A 22015-nucleotide genomic window follows, 5' to 3' on the forward strand; every position below is an offset into this window, starting at 1 on the left:
CTGAGGTTCCCTGACAATCTCAGCTTCAGGGTGTACCTGAAATGAAGCCCCTACAGTTGCAGAGGCTGTGACCTGCACGGACATGAGAGCTATTCCCCTTTCAACAGCCGTCGTCTAAAAGGGAAAACTCAGACTTCCATTTCTAGTAAACTCCATCACTGTGTATCAGTGAATGCAAATTTTTCTCTCTCCAACAGCGAACTGAAGTAGCTTATTTCTGCCTGAAGAAACTGCACGTAGGGCATCTAAGCAAGAGCAACGCAGTCAGAAATGAGCTTCCTGCTCCGTGTTTTCTGTCCCCTGATTAAAGCACCTCCTTTTGTCAGACCACATTTATTTTTGCTGCCTAGCTCATCTGAAAAGAGAGGGCTCAAAAAAGATGTTGAAACCACGTGATGGCCACTGTCTATGGAAAATTTTGCTCCAGGCAGGCCTCGGAGAGGACTGGTCATATTGGGGGAAGAAAAGAAAAATAAAGAAATCCAACCCGCTGAGCAAAGCCTGGCTGAAAACATTTAACACAGCAAGTTAATTTCCTGAAAAAAAAGTTCTGGATCAAACTGGAGGGGCCGTCACCCCAGACGTGGGATGGAAAGATAAAAAATGACTTCCGAGTGAAAGAGAGGGGAACAGTTTGTACCGTTGACTGGGATTTGCTGGGAATTCCCTTTGGAGAAACACAAACACGTATCCTGAATTCCACTTGCTTGGCCTACATGGGCTGTGCGAGAACCCTTCCTGGGACACTTAGACAAGTCTTATATTTCCTCTGTGGATGACAGCAAATGACTAGGAAACCTTTTTTTAATATTTCAGAAGACAGTATATGACTAGCTTCAAGGGTTAAATCTTACCAGGGTAAACACCAAATAATACAGTGCAGTCGTAGGCAGGAGGAACAGCAGGATTGTAAATAGCAAAGTGCCAATAAATAACTAGGGGAAAAAAAGAAAGACAAACAATCATTAGCAGAGCAATGGCCAAATAAAATAAAATAAAAACAAAACAATAGGAAACTGCGAGACAATGAAAGTTTGCAAGACTCGTGACGTGTTTTTTTACTCCCTATGTGAATAATGCTGTTACCTTGAATATTTTCAGTACTAATTCTCTCACTGGGCCTTTTTAGAAAGCTCCCTGTAATAGGACTATGTTTGGAAAGATAAATAAGCCGGATCCTGACAGCATTTTTTCCTTTATAGACAATAGTCAAGATTTCCTATTGCAGGCCGGCTTCCTTATGAAACAAGACTTACATGATCGTGCTGTTTGTCCACCCCCTATCCCCGCAAGTTTTAAAGCCATTGGTCCGTTTTTACCAGGAAAAGGTGGAAGGGTACAAAGAAGTAGAAATTTGGTAGGGAGTTTTGTAGGAATTGAGAAGTATTTTTGTCCCTCCTTGTTTTAGCAGAACAAGCAGGTGGGGAAAAGCTGACAAAATTTGGTTGATAAACATTCCCAGCAGTAGCCGTCAGCTGGTCAGTCCAGCCACAGGACTTCTGCCTCTTGCTTAGTGGGAAACTGGGAGAGAGAAGGAAGTTGGAGTTACTGGGGTGGGGGGAGCAATATTCAGAGGATGAAGGAGAAAAATCCATAGGAAAGCAGGTGTCATTAGCTCCGCTGCCCACAGGAAAAGTTATTTTTATTCTGGGCCTTGGCGTAAGTCTAACTAATTCCAACTGGGAGAAATGCAGATTTATGACAAACAGGGATCTGACTCTTCAATTTTCAGCCACCACTTCCAGAACAGAGAGGCCAGAGGAACACAGGGCACTGCCATTTCTGCAAGAAGAGATCATGGCCGTGGTGTATTATGAGAGAAAATAACCCAAGACAGTCCTGTCTCAGGGGTGGATCAACATCCCAGCTTTATGCACGTAACCAGAAATAGATCATAACCCAACCCATTCTCTTCACAGCAGTTGTTTCTTCCCTCCTCTGTCACTCCACTGCAGTTGCTTAACATTTCCAAAAGTCTTTTAAGGTCTGCTTTGAAAGCCTCTTCCCACCCAGGCCAACGACATAATTCCCACTGGCCTTCAGAGCAGCAGGATGAAGCCTGAAGTGCCAAAGCAATTCTCCTCAAAGTACACAGGGACCGAGCCCTGACGCAAACCGCCTTCCTGGCACGGAGGCTCTTACTTTCCATCACCAAAGAAACAGAAAAATAACTCCTCCACTGTGGTGTAAGAAGCTCAAGGTTATCTGTTGCAATGGAGAGAGAGGCACTGGCCCTGGAAGTTACCAAATATGATCGTATTATTTTAGTTATGTTTGCAACTGCCGGTGTGGAGCAGTTCAGGCTCTGCTGAACTTTTGCGTGGCATTTCAGAAATTAAAAAGAGGCTACAGCATTTGACAAAAAACTGCCTCTGCTGCTCGAGTGAGAACGTGTGGGCCAGGCTCCAGCGCAACGTGAATGAAACAGGGCCTTTTAATAGAAACGCTGGCACGTCTGTTACTGTGGCAACACTGCTGGGCACCACTTTTTAAATTGCCTCCCTCCCCCATACCCAGTCCCATGCTCCAGGAGCTGCGAGCATCTGCAGCACCCACCGAAGTTCACCAGGGTGCCTTGCAGGTGCTCAGAGCTTGCCAGAATTAGGCCCCCTGAACATGCAGAGAAGTGACGGGGTGCCGCAGAGCAGCAGAGTCCGAGCATTTGTTTGAAGAGCCACGGATGCAGAGTGCCGAGGTGGGCACTTATTCTGGGCACCACGAGGTCTCCCATGGCTTCTGTCTCACTATTAGTCGAAGCAGGACAGGATCGTATTGCCCGTGGGCAGCGTCCTGCAGTGAGCCCCGGGCGCTGCAGCACTACCTGGTCCAAGTCATAGGAGCAGGAATCCACCCGCTGCCGGAGAACGTTCCACTTCTTCCCACGGAACAAGCGCCAGAGAGATGACAGGCCGTAAATCTTCAGGCAGTAGAGCCTGAGCAAAGAGAAGACGCTGTGCATCAGAGCTGCGAGTTCCCGAGCTTCAACACAAAACAGCTGTCATCATTGCACCCCTGTGCCCACCCACTTACCGACGCCGCAGAACTCAGGGTGGCAAAAGAAATCAGCCCGAGAATGACGCAGATGAAATACTAATTGCTCAGTCAACCGTATTTGGGCTGGCCCGTGGCACGGGCAAAGCAGGCTACTGCAGACAGCTCTGGACCACCGGAGGGCAATGGCCACACCATGGCCCGGGGCTGTGGCAAGGCTCTCAATTTCTGCTCCCGTTGATGAAGAGGCTGGCATAGGGGAAGTGGCAAGTGATGCTGGAGGGTGGCCCCTATGAGCAGCAGCAACCGTCAGCCCCATGTCACCACCTTTTCTGCAGCAAAAGAAGCTGCAAGCTTATTCCCCCGAGCTCACCTCTGTCTCTCCAGTTTAGATCTGCCCTGTTCCCCTTGCTTCACACCCCTTCCACGGCAGGAGTGGCCAAGGTCTTACCCCTCACGCTTGAGTCAACACAATTCAATTTTGCCTCCGCAGCACAGAGAGGCAAGGGAGAGGACTGGAGCCCCTGCATCTTCTTTAGTAAACCAAAGCTTCAAACATCCGTAAGAGTGGGAAGAGATCAACTAAGTGGCTGATGGCACCCCTACCGCATCCTTTCCTTAGGCTTTCGTAACTTGGTGCTATAACACTTGGAGCTACTTCCCGCCCAGAAAAATGGCAGCAGTGAGAGAAGCTTGGGGTGATAAGGGCTGGGAAATAGACACCCCTACAGAATAACATAGAGGAAGAAAGAGCTCCTGGGATGCAGAAGAGGCACGAAGAGCCCTGGGCAGCAGTGTCCAACATACAGGGATGTAAAGAAGGGGGACACAGCGAGTCTGCGGGGCAGAACACAGCCTGAGAAAGCCTGAGCTACAAAAGCCAGACTGGTTAACCAGCCTAGTTAAGGCGCGGAGGCTGCTCAGATTTCAAGGCAGTGTTGTGAAAGCAGAGGCAAGGAGTCTTATCCAAGAGAAGAATCTGGTTTGAGGAACACCAACTGCTTCAAGGAATTGGCAGGGTGCCCCCAGACTGGCAGGCACAGCTCAGTGCGCTAATCCCTAGGCAGGAGAGTGCCCAGGACAACTCCTGCAGGTTGCTGGTACACACCTGCCCCGTGGCTCTGACTAAGGCCACACACTCCCCCGCGCACCCTGACACGGCACCGAGCGGGTGTTCCTGCTGTAGCACCTGCCCCACCTTCCCTGGCTGCCTGCACACACATGCCCGCTCTCGTTTCACCGTGCGGTTTGTTCTGCAAGGGGATCTCAGGCTTCACCAGCACCTGAACCAGCAAATTCTTCCGCCAGCTGCAGGCAGGCATGGTGTTGTGGTGGCTCTGTTGATGTGGGTGACTGCTATCCCCTTCTGACTCTTCACGGGCGGCACCTGGCACAGCAGGGGCAGTTTGGTGCCAGCGGCAAGATAACGTATAGCTGCTCTACACTTCTAACAAACAGTCAAGGCAGGTAGACTGGCTCCCTGCAGCTGACAAGGGAAAAGCAATCAGCTGAGAAAACGCTTTTCCTATTTCCACTCTCCGCACAATTAGGAGGAGCAAAGCCACTCCTCACAGCCCAAAACAGAAATTCCAATAATTAGAGGTGTTGGGAGCTCACAACAGAACTGATTCATAAACCATATCTCAATATTTCTAACCATCTTCTAAACTACCCATAACTAAAATTCTATTATTTCTTTGTTGTTTGCTATGTAAAGCCCTCTGCTCACAGCCTGGGGAGGAACAATGACCATTCTGTACTTTATAAGCCAAAAGTTTCTTTACTTATTACCTTGTCTCTCTTCTCTTTGGCAAAAGCAGCTATTCTCCAGTGGCCTGTGTGACACCTTGCTGCAGCACGTGTTAATGGAGGGCAAGAACAGAGCACGTTGGTGGGCACCGTTTGCACAGTGACTCCAACATGCCCCGGACATGCCCCAAAGCCCTCTGCACTCCCACACTCTCCCTCAGAGCCTCTGCTGGGCTCTCAGGCTGTGGGGCCCTCCAGTAGCTCCAGACAATGACACCAGGATGGTGTCACAGCCATGCTGTAACCCCAAACCTGCCATCTGCGCCCACGATGCACACAAGAACCTCTGAAGTAGGGCAGAGGCAGGGACTTCGGGGCTTCTCCAGAAGTACAAGGGTTCCTCTTTCCTCCTCCTCTCCTCCAGTTCCCCTCAAAACTACTGGGTAGGGTACTGAGAAGAGTACTATAAGGCTGAATCAAAGGGATAGGGTGAACTGCTTTCTTGTCCTCTGCCTATCATGTAGTTTTATTTTTCAAGGTCACTACCACAATAAATAAATATTTAAATGCAGGAGAGCTGAAAGATAGGTTGCTTGTACTGCTGCGGCCATCGCTTCTACATGCATAAAGGAATGCAATAAATTAACTGCTGGCTAAACTGTGAATTCAAGATAACTATGTCAGGATTGAATGCTCCAGAAATTAAACACGTGCCCTGAGTGTTCAGTGGCCCTTCTTTCCAAACATACACAAGGCATAACCAAGAGAGATCAACTCACCTGGCTCCGTAGACGTAGAAACAGTAGATGTGGAAAGTCAGGAGCGCAATGATGTCGGAGAGGATGCAGAGAGCCACGGTCAGGCCCAGACAAGCCGACAGACCGACATACCAGAGGATCATCTCAATGAACGGGGACATCAGGTGAATGTAGCCTAGTGGACATTGCAGAGTGTCAGTATTTGACCGAGACGCCTTCCTGTGGACACTCTCAAAAGACTGATTATCTGTGCCCTGGAACATTGCTCCAGAAATCATAGCCATGAAAACATGGAAGTAAAACTGAAAAACTCCTTTAGATGCCATCTTCTGTTTAGGAGGGCCAACAAAAGTTCTCTTTCCCCCTAGGTTTCTGTTCAGGTGTGGCAGCTCTGTGAGGAAGGGGAGGACATGCTCAGCTTAAGCAGAGCAGTCGCCTTGCTCCACATGTGATTTGCTCTTCTAGATTTGTGTCCAGATTCCTAATTACATTTTTAGCTGCACACATCAAGCTTTACTGCAACCATTCTCCTTTTCTTGCTATTCCCACAAAAGCCATCCCATATGGCTTCTGTAAAATAAAACAGTGTGGAGGCACACAGTCTCTTTCATCACTAAAGTGGAGTAAAGTTGCAGAAACAAGACCGTACTTGATTGGCGAGCAGAGTAAATCAGTATAATAACTGAGGAGTTCACATCCATCATGACTGTACTCCTTCATCAAGACACTTATCAAGGATAACAGGGGTGTGCTGAAATAACAAAACTGCTCTAAGCTGAAGGCAGCGACAAGAGCCTGCACTTGCATCCCGAGAGCACGCTTCTCATCCCTATCCTATCAGCTGCCTCTTACAGGGCAAGGACTATGAAAGCCTACATGAGATCTAAAGCCTTCCCTTGGACACTCACCACTAATGGCACCAAGTAAGATCCGTCGTAACTTGCACTTCTTACAAAGCATCAATACAAGCACTTTATTTAATATGCATGATTTCCTTGTGTGGGAATCCAACTTTGGCTTGGGTTCCCACAGCAGGAAGATTCACAGACAAGTTTGTACTTGCAGTAGTGCATTTTGATTCATTATTCACCTCTAGGCAAACATTAAACACTCAGGAGGGAAGAGATGAAAAGGGAGGCTGAAAAGTTAAACAATTGCACTTACTAATCCAAAGATGGATGTGGTAAAGGAAGAAGCGGCCCAAAACCTGATCCAAAGCTCGGTTCATTTTCAGTCCAGCTGGTGCTCCCATTAGCCACCGGAGCAGGTCCTGGAGCTCTTCAGCTACATGCTACAAACACACGGAAGCAAGGCACCTGAGATAAAGGACTGCTACCACACTGAACAGGTCCATGTACACGCTGCCCCCAACAAAGTATTCTTACCACGCTCTTCAAACCAATGGAAAAAACCCCATCCAAACTACTAACTTTACAGACAACTAGTTAAATCAGAAATGCACCCTTATGGGCAAATAACTCTTTACTGAACCCAAACATAATAGCAGAGAGGAAGCTGAACTGCTTAAATGTGGAACAGTGCTGGGAACACAAACCTAGTGTTTGTTCATGGTCATCTCAGGTAGACTTGGTGCAATGAGAGTTGTTGAAACAGATGGCAAATGCTGGTGCACAAACTGACTTGGTGCCATCAACTGAAAAGTCAGAACTGAGCAAGTAATCCAACTATGGGGAAGGCTGTCAGGATTTTAAAAGGGGCAAGATGGCAGTGCACTCATGGGCAAAAAAAGTGAATTTGTACAAACAAATAACCTGTAAGTGTTTACAGCAGGGTAGAAAACACAATTATATAAATGTATTTCATACATAAACAAACTTTCTTGATACTTTGTGGTGTTCTAGGCAAGACGAACCACGCTGTATAGCACTGATCCTGCCTACCACTATCATGTCTCTCTGCAGGCTTCATGGAGAGATACCCATGACATCCCAGTAAAAAAGAAGCCCTCGGAAACATTGAGAAAAAAAGCCTAATGGAGCTCGCCTGCAAATCACTGAGGGCTTTGACTCACAATTTCTGGTGATTTAATCCTAGGCTGATGTTATTTGCTGATTTTCTCTCTCCACCCCACTACTCTGCCAGAGGTCCCCCTTGCAGTCGGCAGGGCAGAAGATGGGGTTGCTCTGCTCCTCAGCGGTTTGCACCTGACCTACTCGCCTAAGCTGAAATCAGCGGTGAAGTCCATTTACCAGGCTGTGAATTGAGGTAGCTGAGAGCGGTAACCTCCAGCAAACAGGTGGGGAACGTACCTGGAAGAAGTGACCTCTCACACTGTCCCGTATGAACGGAGATTGCGAGTAAAAGCCTTCTACCTCTAAAAATCCCCCTTATATTTATAAGTCCATGCAAGTGAATTGCACTGCAAATCATGCACGTGTAGAAGAATCAAGACATGCTACCTGAAGCTGATGCACTGTAGCCTACTTTCCCCATCATTCATATGGATAATTTCCCTCAGGGGAAATTATTTCCAAGGAATGATTCCATTTTATTTATTAACCAACAGGATCTTTGCAAAATGAATTTGTGAACATCTGCTTTTAGTGTAGCGGCAAAATTAAGGGCTCCATCTTCAACCTATCCAAAAGGATTGCCTTTTTATTTCATTCATTTTCCCTCTGTCTCACTTCAAGTCAGAACTGATTTGAACCCATGGATCTTACCTCTGTGGCTGAGAAGTGTTAGCTAGTTTATAAATAGACTGTTTTTAATATTTAAAGTGTTGGATTGGTAACTTAGAAAAAGCATTTGGGGATTTTAATGAAATATTTAAATGCTTGAAAGCCTTCAGCAAGGCTGTTTTTCAGCACTGAATACTTCTGGAGGCTGCCAGTCCCAGAGGTGCTACTAAATTCTGACAGGGGCACGAAGCTCTGGGAAGGTGCCCTAGCTTGCTGTTATTTAGCTGGGCAAGGCATTTCAAAACATAGTCCTAACCTTGCAGGCTGTTTTCCAGCCAGATATTTTAGGACTGATCAATAGCAAGCAGAATCAGAAAAGGTGACTGGGAGTCCAATTCTCCTGTTGCAGTCATGAATACTGAATGTGGTCAGTATTAATAAATAAGATACAGTGAATTAGAAGTGTTTCATAAAGGGGTGTAGGGACATTACCAAACCAGAGACTAAAGCTAACATGGTTTAGATGAGATCACTGTGGAAATATTTTCTTTACTGTCGTGCTCTTCTTTCTAGACTCCGTATGGAGAGGGCCTAATGGTGATGTGACATCGATGGAGAAGGACACACAGGGCACTGCGGATGGGCACCGGGAAGCACGGTGTAAACTTCCTGAGCGGAGCATCTAGTGCAAGTCAGAGCAAGCAGAGCCAAAGCACTCCCTACCAGACACATTTGCCCTGCCTCTGTTGCAGGTGTTTGGGGCTCTAAGTTATACTATTTTACAAATCAACATCTAAGAATATTTTCCAGGAAGTGTCCTCTCTGCTTGCTTTGTTTATGGATTAGCAGAACATGACTGAATAGGAACTTACATTCAATTATCTCTAAGCCCCAGTAACATTTTTGGAGGCACGATCTATGATAAATATTTAACTGTTTCAAAGAGATTACAGCTTAAGAAAAAGAGACATCAGCAAGGATGAAAGAGGTGAAGGAGAAAAAAAAAAGAATATGGTTTATAAGCAGTTCTTTTTAAACAGACAAATGTAGCACTTTGAATTGGGTATTTTTGAAGGAAGGCTGTCTTGTGGAAGGCAAAAACAAGGACAACCATTGGGAAGCCTGGTGGCAGCGAGAGGAAGGAGGAGGGTAGGAGTTGTGAGGGCACCTACAGAGAGAAGATTATTCACATTTTCCATTCTTGCATTTGAAAGCCTGTTCCAAAAATCAGCCCTTCGTATTGCATACAGCTACTCGCCAGTTACTCCCTAGGTGTCTCTGAATCACATCTGCCTCATTTACTGACAAAAGCAACTTGTTATTACAGTCAGCACAGCTCAGCTCATCAAGCTGTGAAAGTGGGAGCTGCAGTCAATGATGTCTTGTGCATCATCAACAACTGCTAGCTAAGTGCTGATTTGAGAACCATTATATCAGGGGATGACGAATGATAGCTAGGGAACACGGCTTGATCCTCACGTCAGCAGGCTTGTGACCCTGGCAGTTGTTGAGAGCCAAAATAACCTACCTGTATCTGCTTCCTTCCACAGAGAGATGTTTGCTAGGAAAAAAAATGAGCACTGCATCCAGCCCCCACACAGCTATGATTCTGTCAATATTAAAATCAATCAATCAATCCAATAAGGTTATACGTTATATAAGGTTAGTTTGTCAATATTAAAATCAATCAAATCAATAAAGTTAAAATAAGGTTATGTATATAACCTTATAATATATAGTAATCTTATTATAATATATAAAATGTCCTATTTCCTAACAGATACAGAGATGTAAGGTCAATGCCACCATCAGATCTGGGGGACATATCAAAAGCAGAACAGCAAGGAGCATTAGGGAAGGAAAAGCAACTCATTCTGCGCATGGGAAAGTTTGCGTTACTGCACTTGGCAACACATAAGCACTTGAGAAAGCCCAAGTGGTGGGAATAATGCATACCAGATGGACACTCAGCAGCAAAGAGGAAACCTACCGCTGAATGGCTAAGGGGAGATTTTGCTGTCATACTGGAAAAGAAGTGGTGCTGGCTTGCAGACCAAATGCTGAAGTCATTGGTATATTTTGGGATCATCAGATCTGCATTTTTTAAGGCCTGCACATAATGCATATAAATCAATGTACACCTAAGGCAGTAAAAGGACTCCAAATGATTTTATGTCTACAATCTAATACACTTGAAAGAAGAAAGTAAAGCTGGAAAGTAAGAAGAGCTGTAAGTGGCCCGAATTGATAAGGTTGGAGATATTGCAGAGAAGAAAGGCACCAACTGACTGCAAGGCCACCCACACAAGCAGAAGTAGCTCTTCGTGATACCAAGGTAATGAAGTCTGCACATGTAGGAGACATGGTTAAAATAACTGACACGGTGATGCATAAGTTCAGTGACAGATGAAATAAATTACTGAAAGAGGAACGAATGAGCAACTCTCACAAGCAAGCCTATCCAGGACAGGTGCTAGGATCAGATACACCTTGAGCTCGGAGAGCATCCATCTGCCAAAGACACTGGGCAGATGGAACCCTGCCTGGAGCCACCTGTGCAAACAGGAACGCAGCCAAAAGCCACTTCCTTGCAGACTTGTTAAGAAATCAGATTTCTGAGAGCTGGACATTTACAGTAATCCCATAGGGAGAGCTCTAGAGAACTTAAACTTCTCCAGCTGAATATCTGTAAGGGAAAAGACTTAGGAATAAGACTTAGAAAAATATTTTTAGTGTATAGCTCAAATACAAGAGCAAGTGTATTGCAAGAACTGTGGTCCCTTCTACCCCACCACTGCTGCTGAATAGCGTCTGCAGCAATCCTTAAAAGATGCAATCCTTAAAAGTTTGACTATGAAAGATAAAAAAAAAAGCAATAATAATGATCCATAAGTGTACACACTTTCTGAAAGCACAGCATGTACAAGAATGATCAGAGACCTATAGCTTGTAACAATTAAAAGGTTAGACACAGACCAAGCAGATCATCATCAAGGGACACGTCAGCTCTTCCCAAGAAAGACAGGATAAGTAGGAAAAATAAATTGCTGCTGGAATTCTCTAATCAGAATAAAATTCCTCCCAACCAAGAAGCTGGAGAAAGAGCAAAGAGAGGATGTTCTCCAGCTGCTAGAAAGAAACCATTGGAAAGATCCATCTTCTCTCCCAAAAATGAAAGGAAAGTGGGCAGAGAAAGGATTAGGCTGTGCAGCTGCATGACCGTGCTCAACATTGGCTGCACATGTATTCCCAAGCTCTTAAAACGAAGCTAACTTCAGATTAGTGGTCTGGTCTCCAGGCTCTGAAGTACATGTTCCTTACTGCCACTAAACAGATATATTGGAGTACTGCACCTAAAATGAGCCACCAGAAAAGCAGGATAGTATGAGTCATACTTGTTCTTCATGAATTTATGCTGATGCCAAGGAATCTTAGTGGGCAAGAGGAGTTATGTTTGAGAAAAATCACAGGACACAGCAAGTTTTCCTAGTTTACCATCTGTACACCACAGCTCTCAGACAGGATTTCAGGTGCTTGTATCCTGACTAGCTAACGCCTTTGGATTTCCCCGCGAAATTCCTCTTCACAAGCACAGCTGCACTGCTTATCAAGTTTGACTTTTCAGTAGTTTATCAGATTCAACGCAGGTTACAACTTTTTTTTTTCCCCCAAACACCCCATATAGCAACAACTTGAGGACACTTCCTGTCGACTCCAGAATAAAAGTATTCTGGCTTGATAATCACTCAACCTGCAGCTGCAGAGCTCTGTCCAAGCCATAATTGTTACTTTAGGAGCTGGAACAGCCCTCCGGTAAACATCTAATTACTATTCACTGCACACGCAAAGCAGAGCTGTGTTCCTTTTGAGCAGCCCCAGCAGGCTTAATTTGAAGATTTCGCTGTTCTTGAGGAGACATAATTTGCATGGCCTCAGACAGGACTCACTCTGAAATCCTTGTGCGTAAGGCATCGCCTCCTTACAACTACCCCAGGCATCAAGAGCTGGTCAGTACCCACAGCAGGCGAAGGAGGAACAGCTCTGGCCAGACTTACATCAGCCACGGGGATCAGAGTGTCAGCAAGGTGACCAATTCGGTTCTTTCTGTACAGCCAGGACATTAGCAGTATCCCCAGAGCCACATCAATCAGCAGAGAGACAAAGATGTTGGCTTTCCTGCATGCAGGATAAAGAGAAACAGCGTTAGAGCAAAAGGAAGGGCGGTGTTTAATGTTTCAATGACAATTGTCGGCTTCACTTACATAGCATCTTTAACGTCCCAGGGAGACCAGGACAATTTACTGAAGAGACACGGTGTAGAGCTCTTTTGACTTTCACTGGTGGGCTGCTACTTCTGTGGCCAGCCACACGGAGCCTGCCACACCACAAAACCTTTCTTAGTAAGGGGAGCGAAGAGTGGGATTGAAGCCACAAAGAGGAATGTTAGACAACGTGTGTATACATATACTCAGGGGGGATTTACCAATACTAAGGGCACCAGCACTTGGAGTATCCACACTGAGATCAGATGGCTTTCCAAGAGGTATACTTTAGTTGAACCACTAGTCAATGTAATAAATAGTGTTTCTGGGTACACAAACATACCCAGAAGGGCTGCTGAACTGCCCCTTCACTGCTAGAGTTTCTGAATGAAATTCCATGACGTGAGTTATTCAGGAAATCAGATTAAACAATCACAGTTACTTTTGGCCTTGAAATCTGCTAATCTATTTTAAGCGTTCCCTGGGAGTCTACTACTGCAGGATCAGAGAACCTCACAGAACAAGACTCGCTGTGTAATGGCCGTAGGGCATTCAATATCTGTCTCAGATCTCTGCCTCTCCCTGTTCCACTCACTGTGCTGCATGTTTGCTTTTTCTGTTACACTGACTTTGTTACTGCTGTTGGAGTCTCTGGTCTCCAGTTACTGCAAGAAAGACTCCCCAAAAAAGTGGGTGAAAGAGGGGAGCATTTAAACCTTTCTGCTCTTATGGAAACTGAATACTGATGGCAGTTTTTGGTTAACAGGAGCATATGTGAAAGCAACGAGCTTGTGGGAGTACTGATAGCAAAGCACTACACACATGGGTGCAGTACAAGCGTTCTGTGGGCAATATCCCGGTTGCCTTTCCCAGGCTAGGGAAAAAGGCATGTATCTGGCAAAAGGCATAATTAATATAAACAGAGTGCAGAGTAAAGATCTGCAAATTAGCAGGGAGTAGAGCAAGCAAGGCAACATGACACGGTGCAATGAGGACCCCGTAGTGCTGTGCGGGCACAGGATCCATGGTTTGGGCTCCCCAGAGGAGACAGGGCTAGAGCAAAGGTGTGCATGACTTTATGCGTACTCCATACCTCATCAGTTGAGTCTGGGTTTGAGCCTTCTTGTTGCTGCTGATGACCTGGAGGTGCTGCAGGCGATGCCCCAGCTGCTCACAAGTTGAGAGTTTGCTCCATAAGAAAGACAAAGGCCAAAACTTCAGCACCCTGCAGAAACACCAGGGGAATGTCCCCCTTTGCTTTTGCCATATAGCAGGCTGTCCAGCATACAAACTCCATGCAAAACATTCAGCGTAAAGTTAAGGTTGTGCAACCGGAGATGGTGTCAACATATTATCATTAGAGAATATTAGATGTTAACTACTCTCTTAAAGGTTAACAGAATTAAGCAGCCTTTCCAGATCAAGACATCTAAAGCAGACAACCCAACCTCTCATTTCCATTCTGTAAAACCAAGTGCTTCGCTCTTCCAAGGAAGCCAGAACGCAATCCTGATTCCACCCTGTGCTTTGGGATACATCACTGGGACTGCACACTGCTGTAAGCCTCCAGGAGACTGGAGGCAAGGCAGTTGTCTGTACAGCGCAACTGCTTCACCAACCCCAATATTACTAATCACTAGTCTCTAGTGTGAGCTTGGTATAACAAACAACTGTTTTCTCACTGCAGTTTCCGTCCCTTTTTCCCTCTTTTCTTTTTCTTCCACTTGATCCTTTTCTTCTTCTTTTCTTTATTACTTCCAAATTCCTTTCTCAGGGTCTTCATTTCTATCTTCTCTCCCCTGCCTTGCCAAGGGTGACCAGCATTATGTAGATAACACAACATTTAGCATTTAATTAGGTTTCAAAGTTAACTTCCACATTAGGCTTGTAGGGGAGGAAATATTCACACGGTTCTTTTTTTATGAGTCAGAAGAAAAGTACTAAATGATGCTCAATTATTTTTGGGAGTTACTTTTATTACCACACAACCTATAAAGAAAGAAACGATGGTGATTTGTGTAGTCTAAAATGACACCACTGGATGCAGGCCAGTCAAAGAATGCACAGTAGTGGTACAGCAACACAAAGCACCACGTTTGTTATGGGGAATAAATTCTGACGTGGACATAATTTGGATCACTTCTTTCCTGTACACAATGGCTGTTTCACTATTTTCACAGTGTTTTACTGTTTCTTATTAAGGGTCCAGGAATCTATGTCCACTTTTAGTCACTTCCTTCACCTACTCTCTCTTACTGCTTTGGCATGTTCCTTCAGTTTACATTCATTCCAAACCCTAAAATTATTCCTGGTATCCTGCTTCGCTTTTGAAATTGTACAGCTGTTTGGATCATTAGTGAGCATGGCCTGGAGACGGCCCTGCAAAGTGTGCATGCCTCCCCCAGATTTCATCTGGAGGACTTCAGCCTGTCAGCCAGCAGCAGAGTGCCTTCAGGACTGGCCAGGATAAAATCCAGGATGGGCAGACTGGGGCTCTGGCTGCTATTTATACATTTTACACAAATCGCAAGGGTATGGCTCGTTCAAAATCCTGCTCAGTTCACTGTGGTTGCTATCCCCTTCCTCCCCCCATCCTCCTGAGCCCTTCCAACCACCCTTTGTGCAAGGTTTGTCAGCTTAAAAAACAGTGTGCTGAAGTCCCCCCTTCTCCCTCCCCATTCAAATTTCAGACTCATCGGTTTTGAAACACACGCAGTGTACTGTGAATCATTCTTCTTAATTTGAGGCCTCCGAGTTACGCAGCTCTTCATTACAGCCTCCCACCTTAGAAACAAATGAATGCACCGCTCTTCAGCTGACTTGTCAGGAGGTGATATCTACAGTGGCGGAGGAGAGCGCGCCGTGCAGGGGAGGAAGACACGGGGGTGACTGCACTGGCCACTGATCTCAAAGACCTGGGTTCGCAGATTCACCGAGGCACAAGTGCGGATGAGTTTTCTCTTCCAATTCCATCCTAGCCCAGTGGTTACAAATTCTGGTGTGGCCAACCTCTGCTAGAGCAGAGAATTGCACTTGAAATGCAAAGAAGGGGGAAGGAGAAACGCTCTACCTGTGTGGTTATGTACAGACGGCTGGAGGTGAAAAATTACTGGCCAAACCAACAGCTGCCAGGCCATCTCAGTTCAAGGAGCAAGCAACGGCTGTGGGGCCCTGTGCGGGACAGTCTCCCCATCCTCCCCCAGCAACGTGTGTCTCTTACCATCCACTGCTGCTCCACAACTCCCCACGCTAGAGGCAGCTAGCTTGTGGGTCACCCATCGACCAGATATCCCTGGTCAGAGGAAAGGACAGGCTGCTGCTCTCTGCTGCCTGAGGAATGTCTTGCACAAGCGAAAATGATTTCCAAAGCAGCCTCATCCCCAGGAGCACCCCCCAACATGTGCACCCACTGCAGCCTGCAACGGGTAAAAGCATCTCCTTGATTGAACAGGATGGGCCCAAAAAACTCATCAGAGGTCTGTGCTTGTCTGTACTATGACCAACTCTCTTTTCTTTTCACTTAACATCAAGGGGACAACCTCTATCCCACTTACAAACTTTCTTCGGAAATTAAATACATACACATACTTATTTAAATAAAAATACAAACATACTGCAAAAAGCTTAATATAATAGTTGCAAGATGTGCTACGGTAACTCATCTCTAGGAGTACTGAGGAAGAAAGCTAAAAATATTTCTTGCGTGGTCTCCTACCCCTATGCATATCAACTATGCACTGCCATAAATGCTCCCACTTGTTTACCACACAGTATATAGAATGATTTTCAGAAGTGCAACGAAAAACCAACCAAATGAAAAGAACCAAACAAACAAAACAGTGACGTTCTGTCATTGCATTATTTAAGCAGCAGAAGATCTTTGGCGTATTTCCAAATACAAAGAATTTTAGCAATAAATTAGTATAGCCTGCATGAGTAAATCTTGATTTTCCAATTAAATATTTTTTCCAAGAGTGAGAGTGGATTTTTCAGATATCAGATGAAAAGCCATCTTTCCAAATCTGGATCGCATGTCAATGTTCAAGTTCCATTAACCAGAACCCCCAGCTGTCTTTTTGCTCTTTGCTAGAAACTGCAGGAACGGTGCCTCCCTTCTAGATGAGGAATCAGCGGTCATGGTGTTTATAAACGGACTTTTTTTAAAAGGAGCACACAGAGTTTATCGCCTCAATAGTAAATCATCCTGGTGTCCCCGACAGCACACTAGAGACCTTCAGCGGTAATGGAAATCCTGCACACAAGTCCCTCTGAAGAGAGAATTGCAATGGCCACCCCTTAGCACAAGGTGGTGCTGAAGAAATGCCTTAATTTGAGATGTACAGGACTTGAGAGCGCTCGGTAAGCTTGGATAGATGTCAGCGCTCACTTTCTGAGATTTCTAACGCTGCTGCCCTGCTTCCCCAGTGCAAATACACAACAGTGGCATATCCAAAAAAGCCCCAAGCCTCCGCAGCCTGAGAGGACATCACTAATCTCTTTCTTTAGCTTTTCAAAGCTGACTATCCCTTAACATCACAAAAACCTGGGAAAAAAAGAAGTCCTGGGACCAGAAGGAGCAAAAACCTGGTAAGTCTCATTTATGGGACGTCCTGTCCCAGCACGGGCAGGAGGGGGCTGGAAGGACACCTGCACATGCCATCTTGAACCCTCCCTGCCTTGCGTCTGTTGGCACAAAGGAGGTTGTACCACACATCACGTGCTAAACTGAACCAAATTACATTAAATGACTTAAAAGGTCAAACAGGAGGTTTGTTATAAAGCTAGGTGCTAACCTCTGTTCTCCAAGACTGATGTTTTAAAACACCCGTAAGATAAGTAAGTATGATGCTGATACTATGGGTGAATAAAACAAAGCAGAAAGAAACCTGTATCTACTTCCCAAGGTTAAGAACAAGTTCAACCTAGGTTTATGCACAGCGAGCCTCACATTCTGCCTGCTGGTACGTACAGCTGGCTGCTAGCCTGACTGCTGCTCTGGCTCAAAATGTCCGCACTGGGCTTAGGAAAAGCTGAAATCAGAACAGCTCCTGCTAAGCTGGGTAGCAGCTATCTGTGCCCTACCTGCCAGACTGAGCTTGAGCTTCCAAGTTACGCTTAGACTGTGGCCTTCTGGAGACCTGCAAGGCTTGGGCTCAACCTGATTCTAAGCCTGGTCTGAGTCCTAGCACTGATCAAGGCGGGTAAGGCTGACCTCGAAACCAAGTGCCTACGCAGAAGAGGATCATCCTGTTAGTTGGTAGTCACACACAGTCCACGGTCAGCCAGAAAAAGGACCTTCAGAGCTGACTCCCAATCTTCTACCCAACCACAAAGTTCTGACTTAGTTACCGTTAACAACCACTAATGCATAGTCAGTGTCTACAAGGCAGTCCCAGGAGCCAGTGGTCCCTGATTATATCAGGTTTGGGTTTGACCCTAGATCTCTTCCAATAGAGTAGCCCAAAACCAGTGTTCGCTTTGCATACCAAAATGCCTAACCCAACTATTCAGAAAATCTTTGCATATGAAGGGTTTCGCTGTGATTTTTTTATGACAGTATCATACAACTGGAAACCTGTTAAAAAGACTCCGTTCCCCATACCCTTAGGCTGTACTTGAGAAGATTTATCCATGAATACAGTAGTAGCTGTTATTCAAATTTCATCAATCAAAGTGTCCCCTTGCAGCTTGGAACCTGAACTCCACTCCCCTCTCTGGCACAACCTCCCTAGGCAGGCTGAGCAGATGTGTTATTAAGCTTTATACGCAGAAGCTTCTCCCCTTTGAATCTGCTCAGAATTCCTCTTCAGTGCAAGCACTGGCCTCGCATTACATTCGAAGCATCCTATTCAGTTTCATGGCTGTGACAACGGAATTTCACCACGGATTCATGTAGACCAGCACTCCCTGTAACCTGCTATAAGGTCAAGTTTGCAGCACCACTGCCTGTTAGAGAGACGATGGACTTAGACACACTATTTGCTGATGTTTCACAGCCGTGGAGGGATTCATAGCAAACAGGGAGTAGGGAGTGCCAGCTATCGAGGCGTTAAGGAGATTCTCATGTCATTCATGGAATGGCTGGAAATCCAATGTTTCAGCTGTGATGAAATTGAAGTGGGGCTGAGCTACCCCTGCTGCAATTGGGGAGGAGATCAGTGCCTCCCAGAAAACCTCCCAGCTCCTTGAAGAGCTCTACCATACTTGAGGGAGCCTTTAGCCTTGTGTTTTCAACGGAGCTCCCCAAACTTTAACAGCAGCTCCGCGGCAGCCTGTTTCCAACAGAATGATTTTGTATCAACTGTATTTCTCACTGGGGCTGAGCAGGAACCCTGGAAATGCCTAAACGTGAATTACATTTCCATGCAAAACGTAAGCTGGCTGATGTCACATCACCTACCTGCTCCTGCAGATCCCAGAGACAAGTGAAAGCAGGAATGTCAGCAGCATGCACACGGGCACAGAGGCCTGCTTCATCAGCTCCACGATGATACTAGCTTCAACGCCATCCGACTGCCAGTGGGTCAACTTGACGGGCCCATCATCATATCTGTCCGTCATGAACAGTATCTTACTCTTCGCAACTGTGTCAAAGATGGCAGAGAGCTTTGAAGCATCGTCTGCCCTGTGGTCAGTGGAGGTAGCTGTGTCCAAAGGGGGATGTAGGTGGGAAAGCATGACTTTGCGCTGGTCATAGTATACCAAGATGATTTCTTCCTCCTTAGGGTTGTTAGAGTGTTTCTGAAGGGTAGAACAGCTCCAGAATTTGCTGTCCCCCTCTTTGCTTATCTGAATCCATGGCTCATGGGAGAATATTGTCCCAAGGTCTTCCAAGAACTCACTCAGACTCTCTTCTTTCTCTTGTTTGCTGTTGCTCCATGAGCCGAGCACAGAAACACTGACTTTAGTCACCCGTTGGACTTCACTGAGATACTGCTTCACCTGGACAGGAATAAAAGGGAAATGGACCACGGCAAGGATAACAGCAGAGTTCTGTTCCGAGATCCAGCGGCCGATCAAAATGCCACTTTCTGCCAAGGAGCAGCATGACGGAAAAAAGACCTTAAGTACCATGGCAGCAATCCTGGAAGAACGGTACACCTGCCAATAAACACAGAAATAGAACTTAAGAATGGCGATTAAATGCAAGGAAAATTTGAGCTGACCAAAGTCTCTGGGGAGGAGGATCAATCAAGTTTTAAAACACAAAGTCCAACCACTCGCATAACAACATTAGTGACAGCCAACAGATATACACACATCAGAGGGGTATTTAGGAGTTTCCTGACAATCTGCAGTCTTTGAAGTGAGGGGTGGTGAGCGTGGAGTTTCTCAGCAAAGCCCTTCTCTGAGTCCTGGAGCAGTCTTTCATGGTGGTACACTGATAAGCACAGCCCGTCAGACCAGCCAAAATCAGGAATCCATCCAGCCTTGGATCTTGGATCTGACACTGGCTGCGCTTGAGCACTTCCTAGAGAAGGGACTACACCGTAGCACACCGTGAAGCCTCTGGGGAATATTTCCTCTATTTCTGACAATCAAATACTGGTTTATGCTATAAAGCCAGGTAATTTCAGAGCCTCCTTTGTCATCTAGGAACCCAGAGCTGTGGTCTGCAACAAACTCACTGAACAACCTTGGTCAGATCACTCATCTCTTCTTGTCTCACTCCCCTCATCTGGAAACAGAGACAATAATTTTGTCAAAAGGGACTATAATGATTAACAGATTGAAGTTTATGTAGTAGTTTTAATTCATTAGATACAAGATCCTAAAAAAGGGGAAGCATCTCTGCTTTATCAGTGTTCTTTATCTACAATATTTTTCTTCATGTCATTAAGAAAACATCTTAATGGCTTTGTAAGACTTTTACAAAAAGGAGCTTTGAAGCAGTTGACAATGTCTCTTTAAATAAGGTGGAGGTTTCTAGCAGAAATATAATTGCAGTAAGGAGGGCGCTGGCGCAGAACAGTCGGCATTCGGCGCCCGTTGTCCTTTCCCGTCCTTCAGTGCTTTGTTAGAGATGTGAAAACTCCGCAGGCCCCCGAGGCTGGCTCCTCTGCGAGGGACCCAGTCAATCGGAAAGAGGAACACAGAGTGTATTTATAACACATAGAGAGGATGCGCAACGTGGAGGTCCCTGGTGGTTTTAGTTTTCTCTTTTTAATACAAGACAATTGATCTAGTAAATCTCAGCACCTGGCAATTTGCTACAGCATGGAGGCGGCGATGGGGAAGCAGCAAGGGCGAGTGATTAACCTACTCCCAGCCCCACAGCCCTGCCAAGTGCAGCAGTAGGAAATGTCTGCTCACGGATGAGTTGTCAGCCCCTCGAGGCAGCAAGGTGAAGTTTCCTTGGTGCACAGCTCGCTCCTCCGACGGGAAAAGCACCACAGTTGCTGCGTTTGCAAGGAGTAACGGGTTTTTTTCCTGGACTGAATTTTCCCTTTTACTCCAAAACTGCAAAGCACACCCCAAGACTTCCCCTCAAACAGGCATAAGGGTGCTCATGAGGGATCCTGTTCGCTGGAAGCAAACAGCATTCACAGGTGCTGAGGGCAGTGAGCACCGTCCCTCGCTGCCTCACAGACCCTCCAGCCCACGGGGGGATTTGGAGGCCACAGAGGGACTTACTCCTCTCCCTCCAAGACCAGGGGGATAACCTCAGAGAAGTGGAGTCTGTGAGGAAGCAGGCTCTCAGAAGAACCTCAAATAGTATGTGTTTTTCCAAAGGGTTGCAAGCCTCCAGCAGAAGGGGAAGGGAAAAAGAAAGATTTATCAAAGGAAGGGTAGAAAAATGGCAGATGTGACACCCTGAGACTGTAAGGTGCAGGACACCAGGCATGGGAAAGACCAAAGACTTGCAGTACAACTGAAAAATTTCACCTTTCACCCAGCCAAAGTTTAATGACTATTAGACCCAAATGGACTGCAAAACAAAACATCCAAGCTTACTTTTAATTTCTATTGAAATAGCTAAGACTTGGGTATTTTTTGGTGGGGTTTTTTTTGGAAGACCACAAAGGCAACAAAGAACACATATCCTATCTGAAAGAGTTGTTCCCGACACACATAGGAAACCTTGGTGAAAATCAGCTAACAGACACAACTAACTAGACTGGCCCTTAAAAAAGTTTGAAATAAACACCATCCCCTACACTTTGCTTTTCTTTTAGAAAGACTCTGTAGTTTGTCCAAGGATACTGGCCAAAACGGTCTCCCCTGCCCCACCTCTCCTACCTCCCTGCCTAACTCAGATTGTTAAAGAAACATTATCAGGTGAGATGAGATTTGCTTCGTGATTTAGCTTTAGGTTTGAAAAAAGATTTTCTTTTTTTTTTTTTTTTCCTAAGACCCACAGACATATTCCCAGGAAAAAAAAAAAAATTATATCAATACAGGGACTCTGAAAGGAAAAATAACAGATTGAACATGTTGGGAACGTACATACACGCATATGCTCAGAAATTATTTAAAACAATATAGATTTAGCTGGAGATAACATTCTAGCTATATTGCAGTATCAAAACCTTACAGGGGAAGTTTACCAATACCAACTGAACACTCTAAAAACTGAAATTGAGCTCGATATTGTAAAGAACCCAGAGAAAAA

General features: G+C 45.6%; 1 protein-coding gene across 9 annotated transcripts in view; it reads right to left on the minus strand.

Annotated features, from left to right (window-relative positions):
* The window catches only part of PIGQ (phosphatidylinositol glycan anchor biosynthesis class Q), a 37953-nt gene that overhangs the window by 14152 nt on the left and 1786 nt on the right, over positions 1-22015 (minus strand). For 4 of the 9 annotated variants that reach the window (XM_075165788.1, XM_075165785.1, XM_075165786.1 and 1 more), the window contains 6 exons: positions 18803-19503; positions 13496-13627; positions 12196-12316; positions 6663-6789; positions 5520-5673; positions 2557-2933 (listed from right to left, as the gene is read on the minus strand). In XM_075165788.1, coding sequence (XP_075021889.1) covers positions 2557-2933; positions 5520-5673; positions 6663-6789; positions 12196-12316; positions 13496-13627; positions 18803-19476 — 1585 coding nt within the window. In that variant the 5' untranslated portion in view covers positions 19477-19503. Of the gene's footprint in view, positions 1-854; positions 936-2556; positions 2934-5519; positions 5674-6662; positions 6790-12195; positions 12317-13495; positions 13628-18802; positions 19504-22015 lie in introns of those variants that run through there. The other 5 variants (XM_075165787.1, XM_075165783.1, XR_012676188.1 and 2 more) reach the window with 4 other exon arrangements.

The sequence above is a fragment of the Calonectris borealis genome, chromosome 16 (genome assembly GCF_964195595.1).
Source record: "Calonectris borealis chromosome 16, bCalBor7.hap1.2, whole genome shotgun sequence".
In the NCBI taxonomy this organism is placed as follows: domain Eukaryota; kingdom Metazoa; phylum Chordata; class Aves; order Procellariiformes; family Procellariidae; genus Calonectris; species Calonectris borealis.